At 49.6% G+C, this 16,354-nt stretch overlaps 1 protein-coding gene across 2 annotated transcripts in view; it reads left to right on the plus strand.

Moving 5' to 3' along the window:
* SLC24A4 (solute carrier family 24 member 4) overlaps positions 1–12,701 on the plus strand; it is a 119,852-nt gene extending 107,151 nt beyond the window's left edge. For both annotated transcript variants that reach the window (XM_059687969.1, XM_059687960.1), the window contains exons 13-17: positions 4,288–4,454; positions 7,489–7,603; positions 9,113–9,225; positions 9,658–9,723; positions 11,068–12,701. In XM_059687969.1, the coding sequence (XP_059543952.1) occupies positions 4,288–4,454; positions 7,489–7,603; positions 9,113–9,225; positions 9,658–9,723; positions 11,068–11,220 (614 nt within the window). In that variant the 3' untranslated portion in view covers positions 11,221–12,701. The remainder of the gene's footprint in view (positions 1–4,287; positions 4,455–7,488; positions 7,604–9,112; positions 9,226–9,657; positions 9,724–11,067) is intronic.
* Positions 12,702–16,354: the final 3,653 nt, after the last annotated feature.

Raw genomic sequence — 16,354 nt, forward strand, 5'->3', positions numbered from 1 at the left:
GGAATTTTAATAGGGGTTACATTGAATCTGTAGATCAGTTTGGGAAATATTTCCACCTTAACATTAAGTCTTTCGATCCCTGTACAGTACGTCTTTCCATGTTTGATAATTTTCAGCATAGAAATCACGTACTTCTCTTGTTGCATTGATTCATAAACATTTTTTTCTCTTTGATGCTATGGTAAATTATCTCCTTAATTTCATTTTTGGATTGTTCATTGCTATTGTATAGAAGTATACCTGAATTTTGTACATTGATCTTGTATCTTGCAACTTGGCTGAACTTCTTTTTAGTTGTAATTATTTTGTGTGTATATTACTTGAAATTTTCTTTTATAAGATCATGCCAGCTACAAATAGGGATACTTTTCCTTCTTTCTTTCTAATCTGAATTACTTTTACTTTTTTTTCTTGCCTAGTTTCCTCAGCTAAACCTTCCACACAATGTTGACCTGGTCTTTCAGTTTTTCATCATTAAGTATGATGTAAACTGTGCGTTCATTGTAGATGCCCTTTACCGAGTTGAGGAAATTATTTTCTATTTCTAGATCATTGAGTATTTCGTGATGAAAAGGCGTTAGATTTTGTCAAATGCCTTTTTTTTTTTTTGCCTCAATGGACATGATTGCAGTTTTGTCCTTTATTCTATTGCCCTGGTATATATTGGATGGGTTAAATTTCATATGCTGAACCAAGCTTGTATTCCTGTGATAAGTCCCTCTTAGTCCAGGTGTATAATAATTTTTATATGTTATTTGATTCAGTTTACCAGGATTTTGTTAAGGATTTTTGCATCTGTAATCATAAGGGAGATTGGTCTTGCAGTTTTCTCTTCTCTTGGTGTCTGGCTTTGATATCAGTGTAACAGTGGCTTCATGGAGAGCACTTGGAAATGTTCTCTCTCCTTCTATCTTTTGGAAGAATATTTGAAGGACTCATGCTGATTCTCCTTTAAACATTTGGTAGAAATCAACATGAAGCCATCTGGTCCTGGCTTTACTTTAAAGGAAGTTTTTTTTATTACTATGTCAATCTCTTATTATAAATCTACCCAGCTCTTCTATCTTTTTTAGTCAGTTTGGGTAAGTTTCTGTCTTTGTAGAATTTTGTTTGTTGTACCTACGTTATCTAATTTCTTGGGCACAATTGTTCATCATATTCCTTAATAATTCATTTTATTTCTGTGAGGTTCATGGTGATGACCCTCTTTCATTCCTGATTTTAATCATTTGAGTCTTTTCTCTTTTTTTGCTTGGTCATTTTAGCTAAAGTTTTGTCAATTGTGTTGATCTTTTTAAACAACCAACTTCTAGTGTCATTGATTCTTTCATTTTTTAATTTTCTTTTTCACTTATTTCCACTTCAATCTTAATTATTTCCTTCTTTCTGTTTTCTTTGGATTCAGTTGCTCTACCGTTTTTGTTTCTTGAGGAAGAAATTGGGTCGCTGGTTTAAGATCTTTAATATAGTCATTTGTAGCTATAAAGTTCTAAGTACTACTTTAACTACATCCCAAAGGTTTTGGTATGTGGTGTTTTCATTTTCACTCATCTCAAAGTATTTTCTAATTTCCCTTGTGATTTCTTCTTTGACCCTTTGGTTATTAAGGGGTGTGTTATTTAATTTCCACACATTTGTGAATCTTCCAATTTCTCTTCTGTTACTGATTTCTAATTTCTTTCCATTGTGGAATGATTGTAGAACATACTAGGCATGATTTAAATCCTTTTAAATTTATTGATGCTTGTTTTATGATGTAACATCATTTAATCTGGAGAGGGTTCCATGTGAATTTGAGATGAGTGTGTATTCCTGAAAGTATATATTAATGTTTTCCATCAGATTTGGAAAGTTTTTTAATATGAGTTCTTCAAATGTTCTTCCTTCCCCTTATTCTCTCTCCTCTCTGCCTGGCACCCTCATTATGCCTGTGTTGTCATGTTTGATGGTGTGTCATAGGTCTCTGAGACACAGTTCATTTCTTTTTATTCTTTTTCTTTCTGTTCCTGAGACAAGATAATCTCATTGACCTACTTCAAGGCTAATGATATTTTTCTTCTTCCTACTCAAATCTACTGTTGGGCCTCTCTCATGAATTTTTCATTTTAGTTATTGTGCTTTTCAATTCCAGAATCTTTTTTTTTTTGGCTCTTTTTCATACTCTTTACTTTTTTATTCTGATATTCTATGGTGATAAATTATTCTCATACTTTCCTTTCATTTTTAGGCATTTAAAAAACTTCTTTGTGCATATTTTAAAATGTCTGATTTAAAGTCTTTGTCTAGTAAATCCAATGTCTTGAATTCCTCAGAGATAGTTCTTTATGACTGCTGTTTTTCCTGTGTATGGGCTGTACTTTCTTGTTTCTTTGCATGTCTCCTAAATTGTTGTTCTTATTGTTGTTGGAAACGGGGCATTTAAAATAATATAATTGGACAACTCTAGAAAACATACTCTTCTTCCTTCAAGTCTGCTTATTGTTACTATTTATTGTTGTCTTTTGTATGGTGACTTTGCTCAAATAATCCTGTAAGGCCTGTATTTTTTGTTGCGTGTGGCCACTGAAATACCTGCTAGGTTAGCCCAGGGTCATCTAATGATTGCGCAGGGATTTCCTTAGGTGTCTGGATCCAGTGAGTCTCCCAGTCGTCTCTGATGGGTTCTGTGTATTTGAGGGCAGATCTTCAACACTCAAGCAGGCCGTTTACAACCCCACCGCGGCCTTTACTTCTTGCTTGCTCAGAGCCTTGACGTTAGGTCGGGGTGAAAGCTCAGAGCACTCTCCAGCTTTTCCTGAGCATTCGAATAATCCTGGGCACAGCCCTACACGTGCTTGTGGGTTTCAGATTCCCAGAAATCCGTAGGAGCTTTGCGAAGCCTCTATAGATCCCACATGCCCCAGCTTTTCCTTGTACGATTTTCGGTTCGCGTATTGTCTGTCCCACCACCCTCAGAAGCGTCATGCTCAGCAATGGCCTCCAGTTGTTTCCAACAAGTGCCCGAAGGAAAAGGCTATTCCCGTTGGCTGAGCTCCGGTTCAGGTAAAAGGACACCCTTGGAAGCAGGATCTTCCAAGATTGCACCAGGCAGGTCAAGTAATGCCTGTTCTCTGGGAATGGACTCAGAAGGAGCTCCACCCTTCTCCTGCACCCTCCAGTGGGGCGCCAGGCTCCTGTCTACAAGGCTTCTGCAGGGCTGGTGAGAGGGAATGGAAACCGGGCAAGTAAAAGCTCCACAGAGCTCACTGTTCTTGCTGAGATCCAGTCAATATTCTTAAGGAGACACTCCCTGGATTGCTACAAGCCTTTGGTTAGTTTCCAGAGTTCTGAAAAGGGTCGACTGTGACCATTTTGGCTGGTGTTCTCACTGCCTCTGTGGAGCAGAGAATTTTCCTAGGTCCCCCCTCCTCATTTCAAGTGGCATCACCCTCGCGCTGGTTTTGAGCCTGCATGTGCACACCGTACCCAGTGGCTTGTTAAACACACTACGCTCGTACTTGCGGTGTATGGAGGCTGCTTTTCCTTGGGTGAATCGTTTGAGGATTCCCTTGGTAGGAGCCAGTGAGGTCATACCCGCCAGCCAGGACACCCACAATTTCGTCTTGCACCTGCCGCGGGCTGAGTATGTGCTCTTGGAGCAAAGGAGCTGAAATGTCCAGAGTACCTACTGTGTGCCAGGCTGGGCTCTCCCTTTGCTGCGTGTTTCATGTACATGGGAGTGTGTTCTGTACATTGTATCATGTCCTTCCTGCAACAACCAAGAAAGAGATCAATGTTCCCATTGAACAGATGAAGAAACTACTGAATACAAAGAACTTAGGGCTGTGCCTGGTGCACAGAGCAAGTATTCTATGCATTGATTGTTGCGTTGTTGTTACTGCAGCTGTTATTTTCAGAGGAGGAAGTAGAGTTGATGAGATTTCTCCAGGCCATTTGAATGCCAACCCAGGTCTTTCTGATTCCAAAGCCCATCCCAATTCCACATCCCCGTTCCCGCTACCCTGGGCAAGTCTGTTCCCACTCTGGGTCTCACTTTCCTTACTCTGAGGGATGTGGACTGACTGAAGTTATTCGATCCACAAATACTTCCTGAATTGTGTTGCTGAGATCACTCTTGGGGTGACCTGATGGAGGTATGTGATTCTGGGAGATCAGTTGTTCAGCGTCACTTTGGTAGCATTCTTTTGTTTGACTTGAAAAAATAGACGGACGGGTAGACGGACAGGCGTGTAACCCCCGCGTGTGCTTCTGTCTCCTCCCTGCTTGCTCCGTCCCACCCCCCTGCAGAGGCAAGAGGGGACAAAGCCAAGTGGGTATTCACCTGGCCGCTCATCTTCCTCCTGGGCGTCACCATCCCCAACTGCAGCAAGCCCCGCTGGGAGAAGTTCTTCATGGTCACCTTCCTCACGGCCACGCTGTGGATCGCCGTCTTCTCCTACCTAATGGTGTGGCTGGTGAGTGGCGGGAGCCGGGTGGACCGGACGGACAGCCCCTGCCCAGCACCTGCTAGAGCGGGGGGAGAACAAACTCAGGCACGGCTGTGCCACCTTGGGCAAGCTGCCACCCTCCCTGACCTTGGCTATTTCTCAGTGAGAAGGGGTAATGGCAGAGGTGCATGCTGCTGAGCTATGCACCAGGGATGCCCAGACAGATACAGTGTGGCACTTGCATGCAATGCAGGCACGGGGGGATGGAGATGAGCCTTTGCACCTGGCAGGATGGGCAGATAATATGGCGGGGGTGGCGTGGACTGGAAGTCAAGGACTGGGCCTGATCCCTTGAAGATGTCACTGTGAAGCGCTCTAGAGGGCTCATCACTAGGCCCCCATCCTTTCTGGGGTCCTGGGGAAATGTGAGGGAGACTGGAGTCAGTGGGAGCTGAATACAGGCAGCCCTTCTATGCCCCTTGCCAAGGAATGTTCCTGTCCCCCTTCTGCGTTCAGGCACATGTATAAACTTATATAAACTCTTTTAGTCCTCATAACGACCGTTTTTATTATGCCCATTTTACAGGTGAGGAAACTGAGGCATAGAGATTGAATAATTTGCCCAGTTAGTTACACAATTAGCATCTAATACACAATTAGTTACATCATTCGTGAGTTCTAGGTTGGGATCCGAGCCCTGGTTTATTGTTCTCCTGAGTTTATGATCTCAACCCACTATCCTGAACTGCCTCTCAGTTTATTGCTGGGATTTTCAGTGCCATTTGGGCTGAAGTTTTGCAGGTGGAGAGGCCCCGGCATAGCTCCTGGGCAGCTCCCTGGCCACGCATCACAGCTCTCAGTACAAACCTTCATTGCCTGGGCTGGGCCAAGAAGGACCCCCTGTAGGATCCTTCCTTTCTTTTCCCTCCTCCATCTCTTCCTCCTCCTTCTCCTCCCTTTTCCCCTCCCCTTCCTCCTCCTTCTGCCTGGGGAGGCCAGGAGCGCACAGAGCAGATGTGGTACAGGATGGCTGCATTTCTGTTGTGAAGCTTACTGACACAGTTCACTCTCCTCCTCACACCCGATGCCGGCTGCAGGAAGGGCGAGCCAGTCTTGGTTTCGGGGCGGAAGGGCCACTGCTCCCTTAACCCGAGGGGAGCAGTGTGGTGGGGAAAGGTGGGCTGAGGGGATCACATGGCAGCAGATTTGAACCTTACTTGTGCCAATTAGGTTCCGTGAGACTTAGGGAGGTGGCCAGCTTCTCTGAACCATGGCCCCCCTCCAAAACGGGGAAGACCCTCGCTGTCTGACAAGGTGACTGGGGGAGGAGAAGGCTCTGTGCAGGCGCCATGCTCTGAGCTGGCAGCAGAGAAAACTGCTCGTAACCGTGGATATCAGCTGTTTGCACCATGAGACACAGCCAACACGGCTGCTCCATGCTTGGTCAGATGCAGGCAAAATAGGTGCTGGTGTGTGTGTGCACCTGTGTGCATGTGTGCGTGCGTGTGTGTGCACGCACATACCTGTGTGCATGTGTGCTAATATGTATGTGTGCTTGTGCTCATGTGTGCACCTGTGTATGTGTCAGCCCATCGTTACATTTGATTTTTTAAAATCCAGTGATATCTCTTACTAAAATGCATTCCCCAAACAACATTGCAGTAAAACAAACAAAAAAGCATTTCATGATATTTGAGTGGGTATGAGAATTAGGGAAGATGAAATTAACAAATGTGTGAAATTTTCTCTTCTCTAATTACTGAAAATAACAGTGTTATTAAATCAGTTCTGCTAATTAGCAGTGAGTTTGGACACTTAGTAACTCTACCACCCCCACTTTTTAAATTAAATCTTTATTGTTGAAAGTATTACATATGTCCTCCTTTCTCCCCCATTGACCCCTTCTAGCCTGCCCCACCCCCACGCCTTAAAGCAGAGTCTTAGCAAATGGCCTGGCAGGAGTCCGAGGACCCTCCTTGCTCAGGCGTCTCCCTGTGGCTATGAACTCCAGCTGAACCCCGTTTAGGGGAATTTCTACTACAGACAGTAGTGGAGTGCCAGGGATTAGCCTAATTGTTTTTTTATCCTCACCTGAGGATATATATTTTTTATTGATATTTTTTCTTTTTTTGAGAGAGAGAGAAACACCAATGTGAGTGAGAAACCTCCATCGGTTGCCTCCCAAACACACCCCAACCAGAGATCAAACCTGCAACGTGGGTACGTGCCCTGACCGAGAATCAAACCCATGACCTTTTGGTGTACAGATGATGCTCCAACCAACTGAGCCATCCGGCCGGGGCCGCATGTTAGCCTAATTTCCACCCAAACAAGACATGCCAGCCCTTTGGGGGAAACAAATTATTGACCGTGTCAAAATGCAGGGACATTCGAAATGGACCATCCCGGCTGGCACCCTGGCACAGCTGGGGAGACTGAGGACAAGAGAAGACTGAGCATCTGGAAGGATAGGAGGTCCCCGGGCTGCGTCCAGGGCAAAGTGACAGTTGGTAGCATCTTTGCTCCTGAACACCTGGACAGAGTGCACACGCATGCACACACACACACACACGCACGCGCGCGCACGCACACCCGTCCTTCCTTAGTCCTTCCATCCTTCAAGTTCTCAGCCAGGTAGTAAGATGATGGGACAAAGAAATGGAGGCGTCCCAGGGATGCAAAGCTGACCCCGGCCCCTGTGTGTATGATGTCTGGTATGACCTTAAAAACACACCAGCCACAGCCTGCCGTGCTTGCGAAGACCGTCATGGCCACGCGGTTAAGCACTGGTGGGCCAGCCCTCCTCAGCCTGTCTCTTCTTGCACAGCCCGAGCGGGCCGGTCAGTGTGTGCTCTGCCCTGCGCTCCGAGGAGAGGACGTCCTGCCACCCTGGTGACGGTCCCCAAAATGCATATTACTCCTATAGTGGGGGCGGGGGGCGGGAAGAACACGGATAAGATGCTTTTGAAACAAAACCCTATTCCGGGTTTTTTCGTCGGTCACAGCAGGACTGTGTTCAAGTGAAAAGCACTCAGGATAAGCAATGCTCCCCCTTCTGCAGGTGACTATTATCGGGTACACGTTTGGGATCCCCGACGTCATCATGGGCATCACTTTCCTGGCGGCGGGCACGAGCGTTCCAGACTGCATGGCCAGCTTAATCGTGGCGAGACAAGGTACCCATCGCGTCTCAGCCCCCCGTGCCATCGGCATCACCGTGCGGCCCCTCACCCCCGCCCCCATGACAGTTCACAGCTCTTAGGACGTGCAGTTCAGCTCAGCCGTGGAGGAAACTGTGACGTCTGGAAAGCACGTGTCGGGCTCCACCCGTGGGGAGAATGCTCCCGGGATGAACTCCAGGCCTCGAGGCACATCTGTGTGCGTGCAGTGTTCTGTGAAAATGAACTTGTTCTGAAATCCCTAATGTGAGATTGCACAGGGCTGAAGCCCAGACTTCTTTTTTAAAAAAATTTTTTTTAATTGATTTCAGCAAGAGGAAGGGAGAGGGAGAGATAGAAACATCAATGATGAGGAAGAATCATTGATCAGCTGCCTCCTGCACGCCCCCTACTGGGGATCAAGCCCACAACCCGGGCATGTGCCGTGACTGGGAATCAAACCGTGACCTCCTGGTTCATAGGTCGATGCTCAACCACTGAGCCAGGCCTGCCGGGGTAAAAGCCCAGACTTCTTCTAGCAAACGAGGTAGTAAGGAGGAATGTTCTGGTCCCAGGAAGGAAGGGTGGGGGTGTCCTATACCTCCAGCTGTTTTCCTCTGCTTCTTCGAAGTTCTAGAACTTGTACAGTGTTTTGGTTCGTGTGGTCCTTTTTCTTGGGGCTTACCCAGCCGCGTGGGTTGAGCCAGGTGAGCAGGACCAGCGTGCTCTTTTCGGGCAGGGCCAAAGCGCCAGCCTTTGTTTACCGCTGCTTTCCAGCTCGGACCCCCACAGGTCTCCCTCCGTGGATGAAAGTTTGCAAGTATGGGGGGCGGGAGTGTGAATATGGAGGGAAATCTCAGAGCAGACAGGGGAGGAGAGAGGCGCCCAGCGGGGAGGTTGGCCCTGGAGAGAGGGAAAGTGGGTCTTGCGTTCCTCACATTGGGAAGCGAGCGCTGCCAGAGATTCTCCAAGGGCAGCCTGTGCAGCACGGGCAGCCGGCCAAGCCTGAGAGGCCTCGCCCTCTCCTCCCACCCTCGTTACACCTCCCACCTGGCCAGCTGGTGCTTCCTCCTCGCTGGGGGCTGCGAGGGAGCGTCTGTCCCAGGCCCCTGTCTTTGGCTTGTAGATCACCATCGTCAGGTCCCCGTGACGTTCTCCCTGCACTGTCTGTGCCCACGTTTCCCCTTTTTCTAAGGAACCAGTCATATTGGATTAGGGCCCACCCTCGTGACCTCACCTTGGTTATCTCTGCAAAGACCCTGTCTATGAACCATTCCCATTCTGAGGCCCTAGGGGTGAGGACGCCAACGTATGAACCGTGGGGGGTCACCATTCAGCCCATCCCAGGCCCCTGTGGGCTTCTGGAGGGAGTGGGCTTTGGATCTCAGAAAAAGGGTTTAGAAACGTGGGGTCTGTGAAGCAGGCATTCCTGTTAGGGGCCGGCTCTGATAGAGCAGGTAAGGGGAAGAACGGGGATTTCCCATGACCTGCTCCTGGCGAATGACACGTGGCCATTGCCCCCTCCAGGCCTTGGCGACATGGCGGTCTCTAACACCATAGGGAGCAACGTGTTCGACATCCTCGTGGGACTCGGCATACCGTGGGGTCTGCAGACCATGGTTATCAACTACGGATCCACGGTAAGTTCCTCGCGCCTCCTTAGCAAGCGAGCCAGACGCCAGGCACGTGCGTGTCACGGGAATGATGGTGCCGTGGGCCTTTCCCAGCCGGGGGCTCTGGGAGCCACACTCCCCGCTTCTCCTTGGCACCCCCGCGCCCACTTTCCACAAAGGCTTCCAGAGCAGCCTGAGGGGTGCCTGCAGGGGAAGCCCCGTGAGCCCAGCTCTCCTCGGTGCTTCTGCCCCGTATCTCAGCCCCTGCCGGGCCTGTCCCCTCCTGGTCCTTTCCTCAGACAAGCAGAGTCCAGACTTGAACCCACAGTTAGCTGGTGGTCCACGGCCGCCTGCTCACCTGGAACAGGCCTTCCAGGTGGGGGAGGGAGGGAGCGGGGCTTGCAGATGGACGGGCCCTGAGCAGCCCGGACAGTCAGGCCTGTGCTTGTTTCTCTGCAGGTGAAGATCAACAGCCGGGGCCTGGTCTACTCCGTGGTGTTGTTGCTGGGCTCCGTGGCACTCACCGTGAGTTTTTACATTAAAAAAAAAAAAAAAAGCCTCGTGCTTCATTGCATCGGATCTACCCGGTCACTATGTGTCTCTGAAACCCCTCTTTCTTCCCCCCTGGCAGTGAGGGGCAAAGCTAAGGAAACAGAAATTCAGATACCCCAGACACAATCCGTGCCAATAATGTTGGAAACTGCCCTGGTCGGTGTGCTCAGTGGTTAGAGTGTCGGCCCATGCACGGGGCGTGATCCCTGGTCAAGGGCACGTACCTGGGTTGCAGATTCCATCCCCGGCCCCACTCAGGGCTTGTGCAGGAGGCAACCAGTCGATGTGTCTCTCACATCGATGTTTCTCTCGCTCTCCCTCCTTTGCTCTCTTCCCCCTCTAAAAAGTCAAAAGAAAAAAAATATCCTCCGATGAGAATTGACAAAACAAAAATGAGAAGAATGTTGGCACCCACCACTGCACTCTTCCCTGGACAGCTAAGAAGTCACCAGAGGAAAAGAAGTCGGTCTCTCCCTAGGAGAGACGGCCTCCCCCAGCTCGTCGGAGCTGGCAGATGGGGGCATGTGGCCAGGCCTGGGGACTGGCACGCAGTAAAACTCGGGTTTCTATACTCCATGTGCCCAGGACTGTGCTCAGCTCATTACTTCTGCTGATTTGTCAGTCCAACAAACACTGGGTGAAAAGAGCAAGGCTCAGGGGGCGAGTGACTTGCCCAAGGTCACGCGGTTAGGAAGTGGCAAAGCGTGGAGCCCGTCGTGGTGCGTGTCTGTAGGGCCCGTGACGTTGCTCTGATGCGGTGACTATGATCCCACTGTGAGGAGCCTCGATTCAGGGGTCAGAGAGAAGGTAGTGGAGAGTCTGGGAAGAATTCAGAATGAGGGTGTGTTCTAAACGGTCCCTCAAACACACACACACACACACACACACACACACACACACACACACGTAGGAGAAGGTGGTCCAAGCTGAAGTTTGCCAGACTGTAGGCCAACAGCAGCCTTGGGAGTTTCGCTGAAGAGGGCCGAGGCTACCAAGTTCTGAAGCAAAGGGAGGACCTGGCGGAAGACCCTAGCTGATGCTAGAGAAGGTCTGGGGTGGGGAGGGCCTGTTCCCCGAGGGCAGCTGGCAAGTGTCTCCCCCAGGGCTGGGCCAGGGTCTCGCCTGGCCATGCACAAGTCTGAAGCCTGCAGGGCTTGCGCTGATCAAAGCAAGGCTATGCCTGGCAGCACCCCTCTGCTCCAGCCCACGCTGTGGGGGAAGTTGTGGGGTTCTGGTTTGTGTGTCGTTTCCCAGTACAAAGGCCTTTTGTATGTATCTCTCTGCCCCGAGCCCAACCCTCGCCCTCTCTCCCGCCAGGTCCTGGGCATCCATCTCAACAAATGGAGACTGGACTGGAAGCTGGGCGTCTACGTGCTGGTCCTCTACGCCATCTTCCTGTGCTTCTCCATCATGATCGAGTTTAACGTCTTCACCTTTGTCAACCTGCCGATGTGCCGGGAAGACGACTAAAGCCGAGCTCTGCCGCTGGGAGCTGTTCTGGACACCGGCCTAGCGTCCTCCCCTCGCTCCCTCCCCCCACGAGTCCCCTGCGCCGGCAGCCACCGGCTGTCTTTTCTTACACTGGAAGGAAGAGCCATCATGGTCTTTGGCCACGGGCCGGCTGCGGGGCGTCCTCCTCTTCCTGGGAGTCAGCCCTGCCCTCCAGAAGGCGAGATGCAGGGGCCGCTATTTGAGCATCTTTGCCACCCTGAGCTGCAGTCACAGGATGTGGCGCGTGTCCCATCTCTCGCGGGCACTTAGGTCAGAAGGACTTCTGGGTGCAGCTTGTCCTCCTGTTTCGCGGCATCCTGAGAAATGAGGTGGTCGGTGACGGTGAAGTCTCCGGGGGCAAGTGCAAAATGGGACTGTTGTCCTCAAGTGTCTCCTCTGGGCCAGAGGGGGGCATTGCTTAGGCAGCTATTGCTGCAAAGAGAGGAAGAGCCACGGACTTCTGCTGGAGCAGGGGCCTCCCCCTGCCAGGGGTGCGGGGCTGTGATGGCAGACACCCCACCCCTTTTTCTAGACCAATCGGAAGAATGGAAACCGTTTTTTTCAGGTTTGTTTATTGTTGTTTTTACAGCAGAAGCGAGAAAACAAGAATGCAATATTCTTCTCCTTGTATTGATGCATTCAGAGAATGAGCAATGAAATATTAAACATGAAATGTCCTACAGACCATCATACTTGAAAAATATCATTCCATACAAAATGGGGACCAAAAAGGTAACACTCACGGAAAACGGGTCCTGTGTGTGTGGTGTTGCATGGATGCTGATACGCTAGGTGTGGCGCTTGGGAAGGAGGGAGAGACTGACATCGAAACGGGTGCTGATTCAGACGCGGTGGAGCTCGTAGTTCACAGCCATACATTCCAGACCTTCCGTGGGACGCGGCGCGCTGTCACTTTGGGTTTGTCATTTCTTTGTTAATGCCCGACTCTCAAAACCATCCTGTTGAAAAACCCAATTGTTTGTATGCCCAGCAAATCTCATAGCCCACTGAGCTGGAAGGAGTGTGCCAGCGCTCGGCTCACAACCAGAAGAGAGAGTTCCCGGAACCGGGACTTGGAGTGTTTGAAGCTAAGTTTCTTGAACCTTACAGTTTGTTACCCGTGAACGGCCAAGGGCGGGAGGCTGATTCAAAGATAGAAAAATATTAATTTCCGATTGCTTCCGAGCTCTCAAATATATATTAAAAAGGTTTATGAACACAAACCATTTGTGGTTTCTAAAATGAAGGCACAATTCATTTTGTATAGAGGTATTTTTATTTTTGTAATGTTTCTATCGCAGATGTCTGTCGGATTCGATGCACTTTCAACATTAAGCTATTTTGCACGGAAGACTGAGTGGGAATCACCCGTGGTGGTGAGGGGAAGGGAGGTGTTTAGTGGTGATTCACGTTGGTGATGGGGCGAAATCCAGTAGCTGATTCCTTCCGGAGACACAGCAGTTGTGACCCGAGGTGGGGCTTGGGGCTGCGCTCTTTCAGGCCTCTCGAATTTCAGCTGGAGGAAGTGTTCAAGCGTGTGTCCCTTAAGTGAGCGTGAGCCTACGCTGGGCCTGAACTCCGTCTCCAGGCTTCCCACCTGGATTTATAGCAGTGTTAGCAGCTACACCACACGAAGGCTTCTCTTTTTGCTGTTTTACCTAGATATGGGGTTCCGTGGTCTTCAAGTTGAAGATAAAGGTGATTTTCCTAAGAAATTAGCTAAGTGGGAGGCCGGGGAGGCAATAGGTCATCACTATTAACTTAAGGTGCAAGGGGTGTCGGGGCCCCAGGGAGACTCTGTCCTCTTAGCATAGCTGGCCTGGTCCCTCCGTCTTTACAGACTCATTGGGTTTCAAAGCACATCTGTCTCTCTCTTTAGTCTCAACCCCCTTCCCTTCCCCTCTCTCCCCATGACATAAGTAGGGATTATTCTTCCTTTTAAGAGAAAATTAGTCTTGGAGAAGTGACTCCAGGTCAATGGCCAGTAAGTAGCAGAGCAGGGTCTGACCTCCAGATTGCCACCCACTGTGGCTCAGCCAGTCTAGCAGGGTGGCCATCCGTGGGGGTGCGGGGGGGCAGGCTGTGCAGGTGTGAGTATGTTTTTGCCCTGGTGGTTGGTTTTTATCATTTGAGTTAAAACTCCATCAGATATTTGCTTGATTCCTGGGTGCCCCAGCTCATATCCTAGTATCTACCCCTGTCCAACGTCCCTACATTTTTCCTGATATAGGAAAATAGTTTCGGCTGCAAGGCGCAGGCCACATGGCTCCGGAATGGTATCCCTGCTGGTGTCCCTAGTCTGAATGCGTGTTTCGTTTTCAGGAAACACATCCTAAGGACCGGCCTTTAGCTCAGCAGAACCCTCTGAGATTATAAAGTACGTGCAGTTACCGTTTGAGACTAAAAATAATGTGTTTAATATGCAGAGCACTCCTGGTTAACTCTCTTTTGATTTTAATGTGCCAATGTCACTTCCTTAAAGGGTTGATGCACATATTGTGCTTAGGAAACTATATATCCACTGTAGGTAAAAATGTCTCTTAAAAATATTTCTCCATCACACGTTTAAAGGATTGCTTGATTAATTAGGCCTTCATTTTAAAATAATGCTTTTATCACCATGCAGGAATACTCCCTTTTCTCCCCAAAGCTAATTAGCACAGGGTAATTACACTGCTACAAAAATAGGCAATTAAAAAGAATTAATTTAGCTCTTGTAATTGGGCGGGGGGGGGGGGGGTCAGAAAAGAAAAACAAACGATTGCACTTAGATAGGAGATGTCTGTAGAAGCAGGAGCAGGCGTTCCTTCTGATGTCTGGTTTGGAATTCGCCCTAACCAGCCTGAGCGAGGTCCGGGCGGAAGGTGTGTGGTATCTTGAGAACCTGGCCCTGAAGGAAAGTTCTGGGTCAGCTTCAGTGAGAGACTAATGGGTAAGGGCGTTGGGCGGGGGTCAGGGGGGCAGACTCCTCCCACCCTTCCCGTAAGCCGCCATCAGCTGGCCTCTGTGCTTCCTGCCCATGTGTCCGTCCGTCTGTCTGTCCCTCCGTGAGCACAGACCTTGCTGCCCTGGTGAGTTTCCATCTGCTCCCCCCACCACCTGTGAGGGCAGTTTCTCGCTCTGCCCGTCAGTCCCCTGCCCTTACAGACCCGAGCAGCTAAGCCAGCCCGCTGTGCACATCACTCTAGAGCAGCCGTGTAGACCCCGACCAGAGACCCCCCCTGGGCTGCGGGGCTCCAGGGCCTCTTCCCCTGGATGAGGATTTGAAAGCCCTGTAGCATCCGCAGAAGCCCAGCACGCGGGGACACCGGAGTCACCCCCAGGCCGGGACCAGGGGGGAGGGGTCCTTCTTTCCTCCGGGTCGTTCTCTTTCCTGAGTCCTAGGGCCCCGCCCTGTCCTTAGGGTGGGGTGCACACAGGTGAGATGGACTGGGAGAGGGTGAGTTCCCTCCCTCCTGCCTCAGGTATGAAATGGACCAGTGGGTTACGGTGCTGGCCAGTGCGAGGTCTGCTGCCATGTTTGGGGACTTTCCCCCAGGAGTCAGGGGCGCTAGCAGAGCCCTGCAGCTGGTGCTGGTGCCCCTCAGTGGGTGGTGCCCTCCCAGCCCCGATCCTGAGGGCACTTAGGGTCTCTCCCCTCCCACCCACCTCTCGTTCCCTCTCGCCATGACCCTCCCCGGCTGGAGGGGGCGGCCGGGCTGTGTACTAGTATGTGACGGGCTCCAGCAATTGCCTGTTGCTTGAAGACGCCAAGAACTTGCCTGTTGGGGTGAAAATCGTCAGGGGATTGTTCCCATGTGCCGTGATGTAAATATTCCCAGTCCCTCCAGTGCAAGCGTGTCAAACTCAAAGGCTAACACGGGCCGAATGAACAAGGTTTAAGTGTATGTGGCCACAAGAAAACAAAAGCTTCAATTTTCATAGCAACGTAGGTTTATTTTGATAAAGACATGCTGAATACAAAGGGCTGAAATAAATGAGTATCTTTAACAAAATAATAGAACATTTTTTTTTTATTGCTTAAAGTATTACAAAGGGTATTACATATGTATCCATTTTATCCCCCCGCCCTAGACAGTCCCCTAGCCTCCCCTATCACCCAGTGTCTTATGTCCATTGGTTATGCTTATATGCATGCATACAAGTCCTTTAGTTGATCTCTTACCCCCCTACTTCCTGCCCCCCAACCCTCCCTGGCCTTCCCGCTGCAGTTTGACAATCTGTTTGAGGCAGCTCTGCCTCTGTAATAATAGAACATTTTAATAAAAGTATTTTTTCTTGAACATTAACAGACACTGAATAACTGCACGAATTAATAAGCGTAACACAAATAAAACTATTTTTCTTGTTCTCTGAAAGCAAAATATTTCCAGTTGTGCACACCAAACAAGTCAGACCAAGACCAATGACGTGGCCATCGGCTGCTAAAATATTCACTGCTAGTATTAGTGGAGAGAAATGGTGCGCCTTATGTGCCTTACGCAATAAGGGAAATGAATGCAACATGATTATAGTAATCAGTCATTAGTGATAATTGTAGTTCGTTATTAATTATGTATAACAGGATATTGTAAAAATTAAGTTACGAAATTTTTATTAAAACGTCTCTTCCATACCATTATATTATCTGGGCTGCAAAAATATGTGTTGGGGGCCACATATGGCCCGCGGGCCGCAAGTTTGACACGCTTGTTCTAGTGCCTCCAAACATGGTTTCCATGCCTGCCTTCCTCCCTTTCAGGCAGTTAGCAGATGCGTCCAGGGCATCTGAAATGGCCCAAATCTTAGGAGCTTCATTGCCACATTGTGCCCATAGAAACTTCCAGAATTTTCTGAAAATGCTCTCTGGGTGGTTCTTGGGTGGCAGGAAGTCATCATCTCTCACCCCAATGCCCTGCCTCCCTGGCCCCTTCCTCTCTCCCTCCCTCTCCCTGTGGATTCACCCAGAGCGCTGGGTCCCCCACCACATGTGAGCACCTACCCTCTCTGGCTTTGCACTCTGCATGCCCCTCAAGGCTCCCTCAGCTCCTCAAAGCAGGGAGAGGGCCCCTCCAGCCCTGGGTAAATCCTCCTGTCAGTCACATGGGTCTCCAGGGGCCCAGCCCTCAGGGCA

This window comes from Myotis daubentonii, chromosome 1 (assembly GCF_963259705.1).
Source record: "Myotis daubentonii chromosome 1, mMyoDau2.1, whole genome shotgun sequence".
In the NCBI taxonomy this organism is placed as follows: Eukaryota; Metazoa; Chordata; class Mammalia; order Chiroptera; family Vespertilionidae; genus Myotis; species Myotis daubentonii.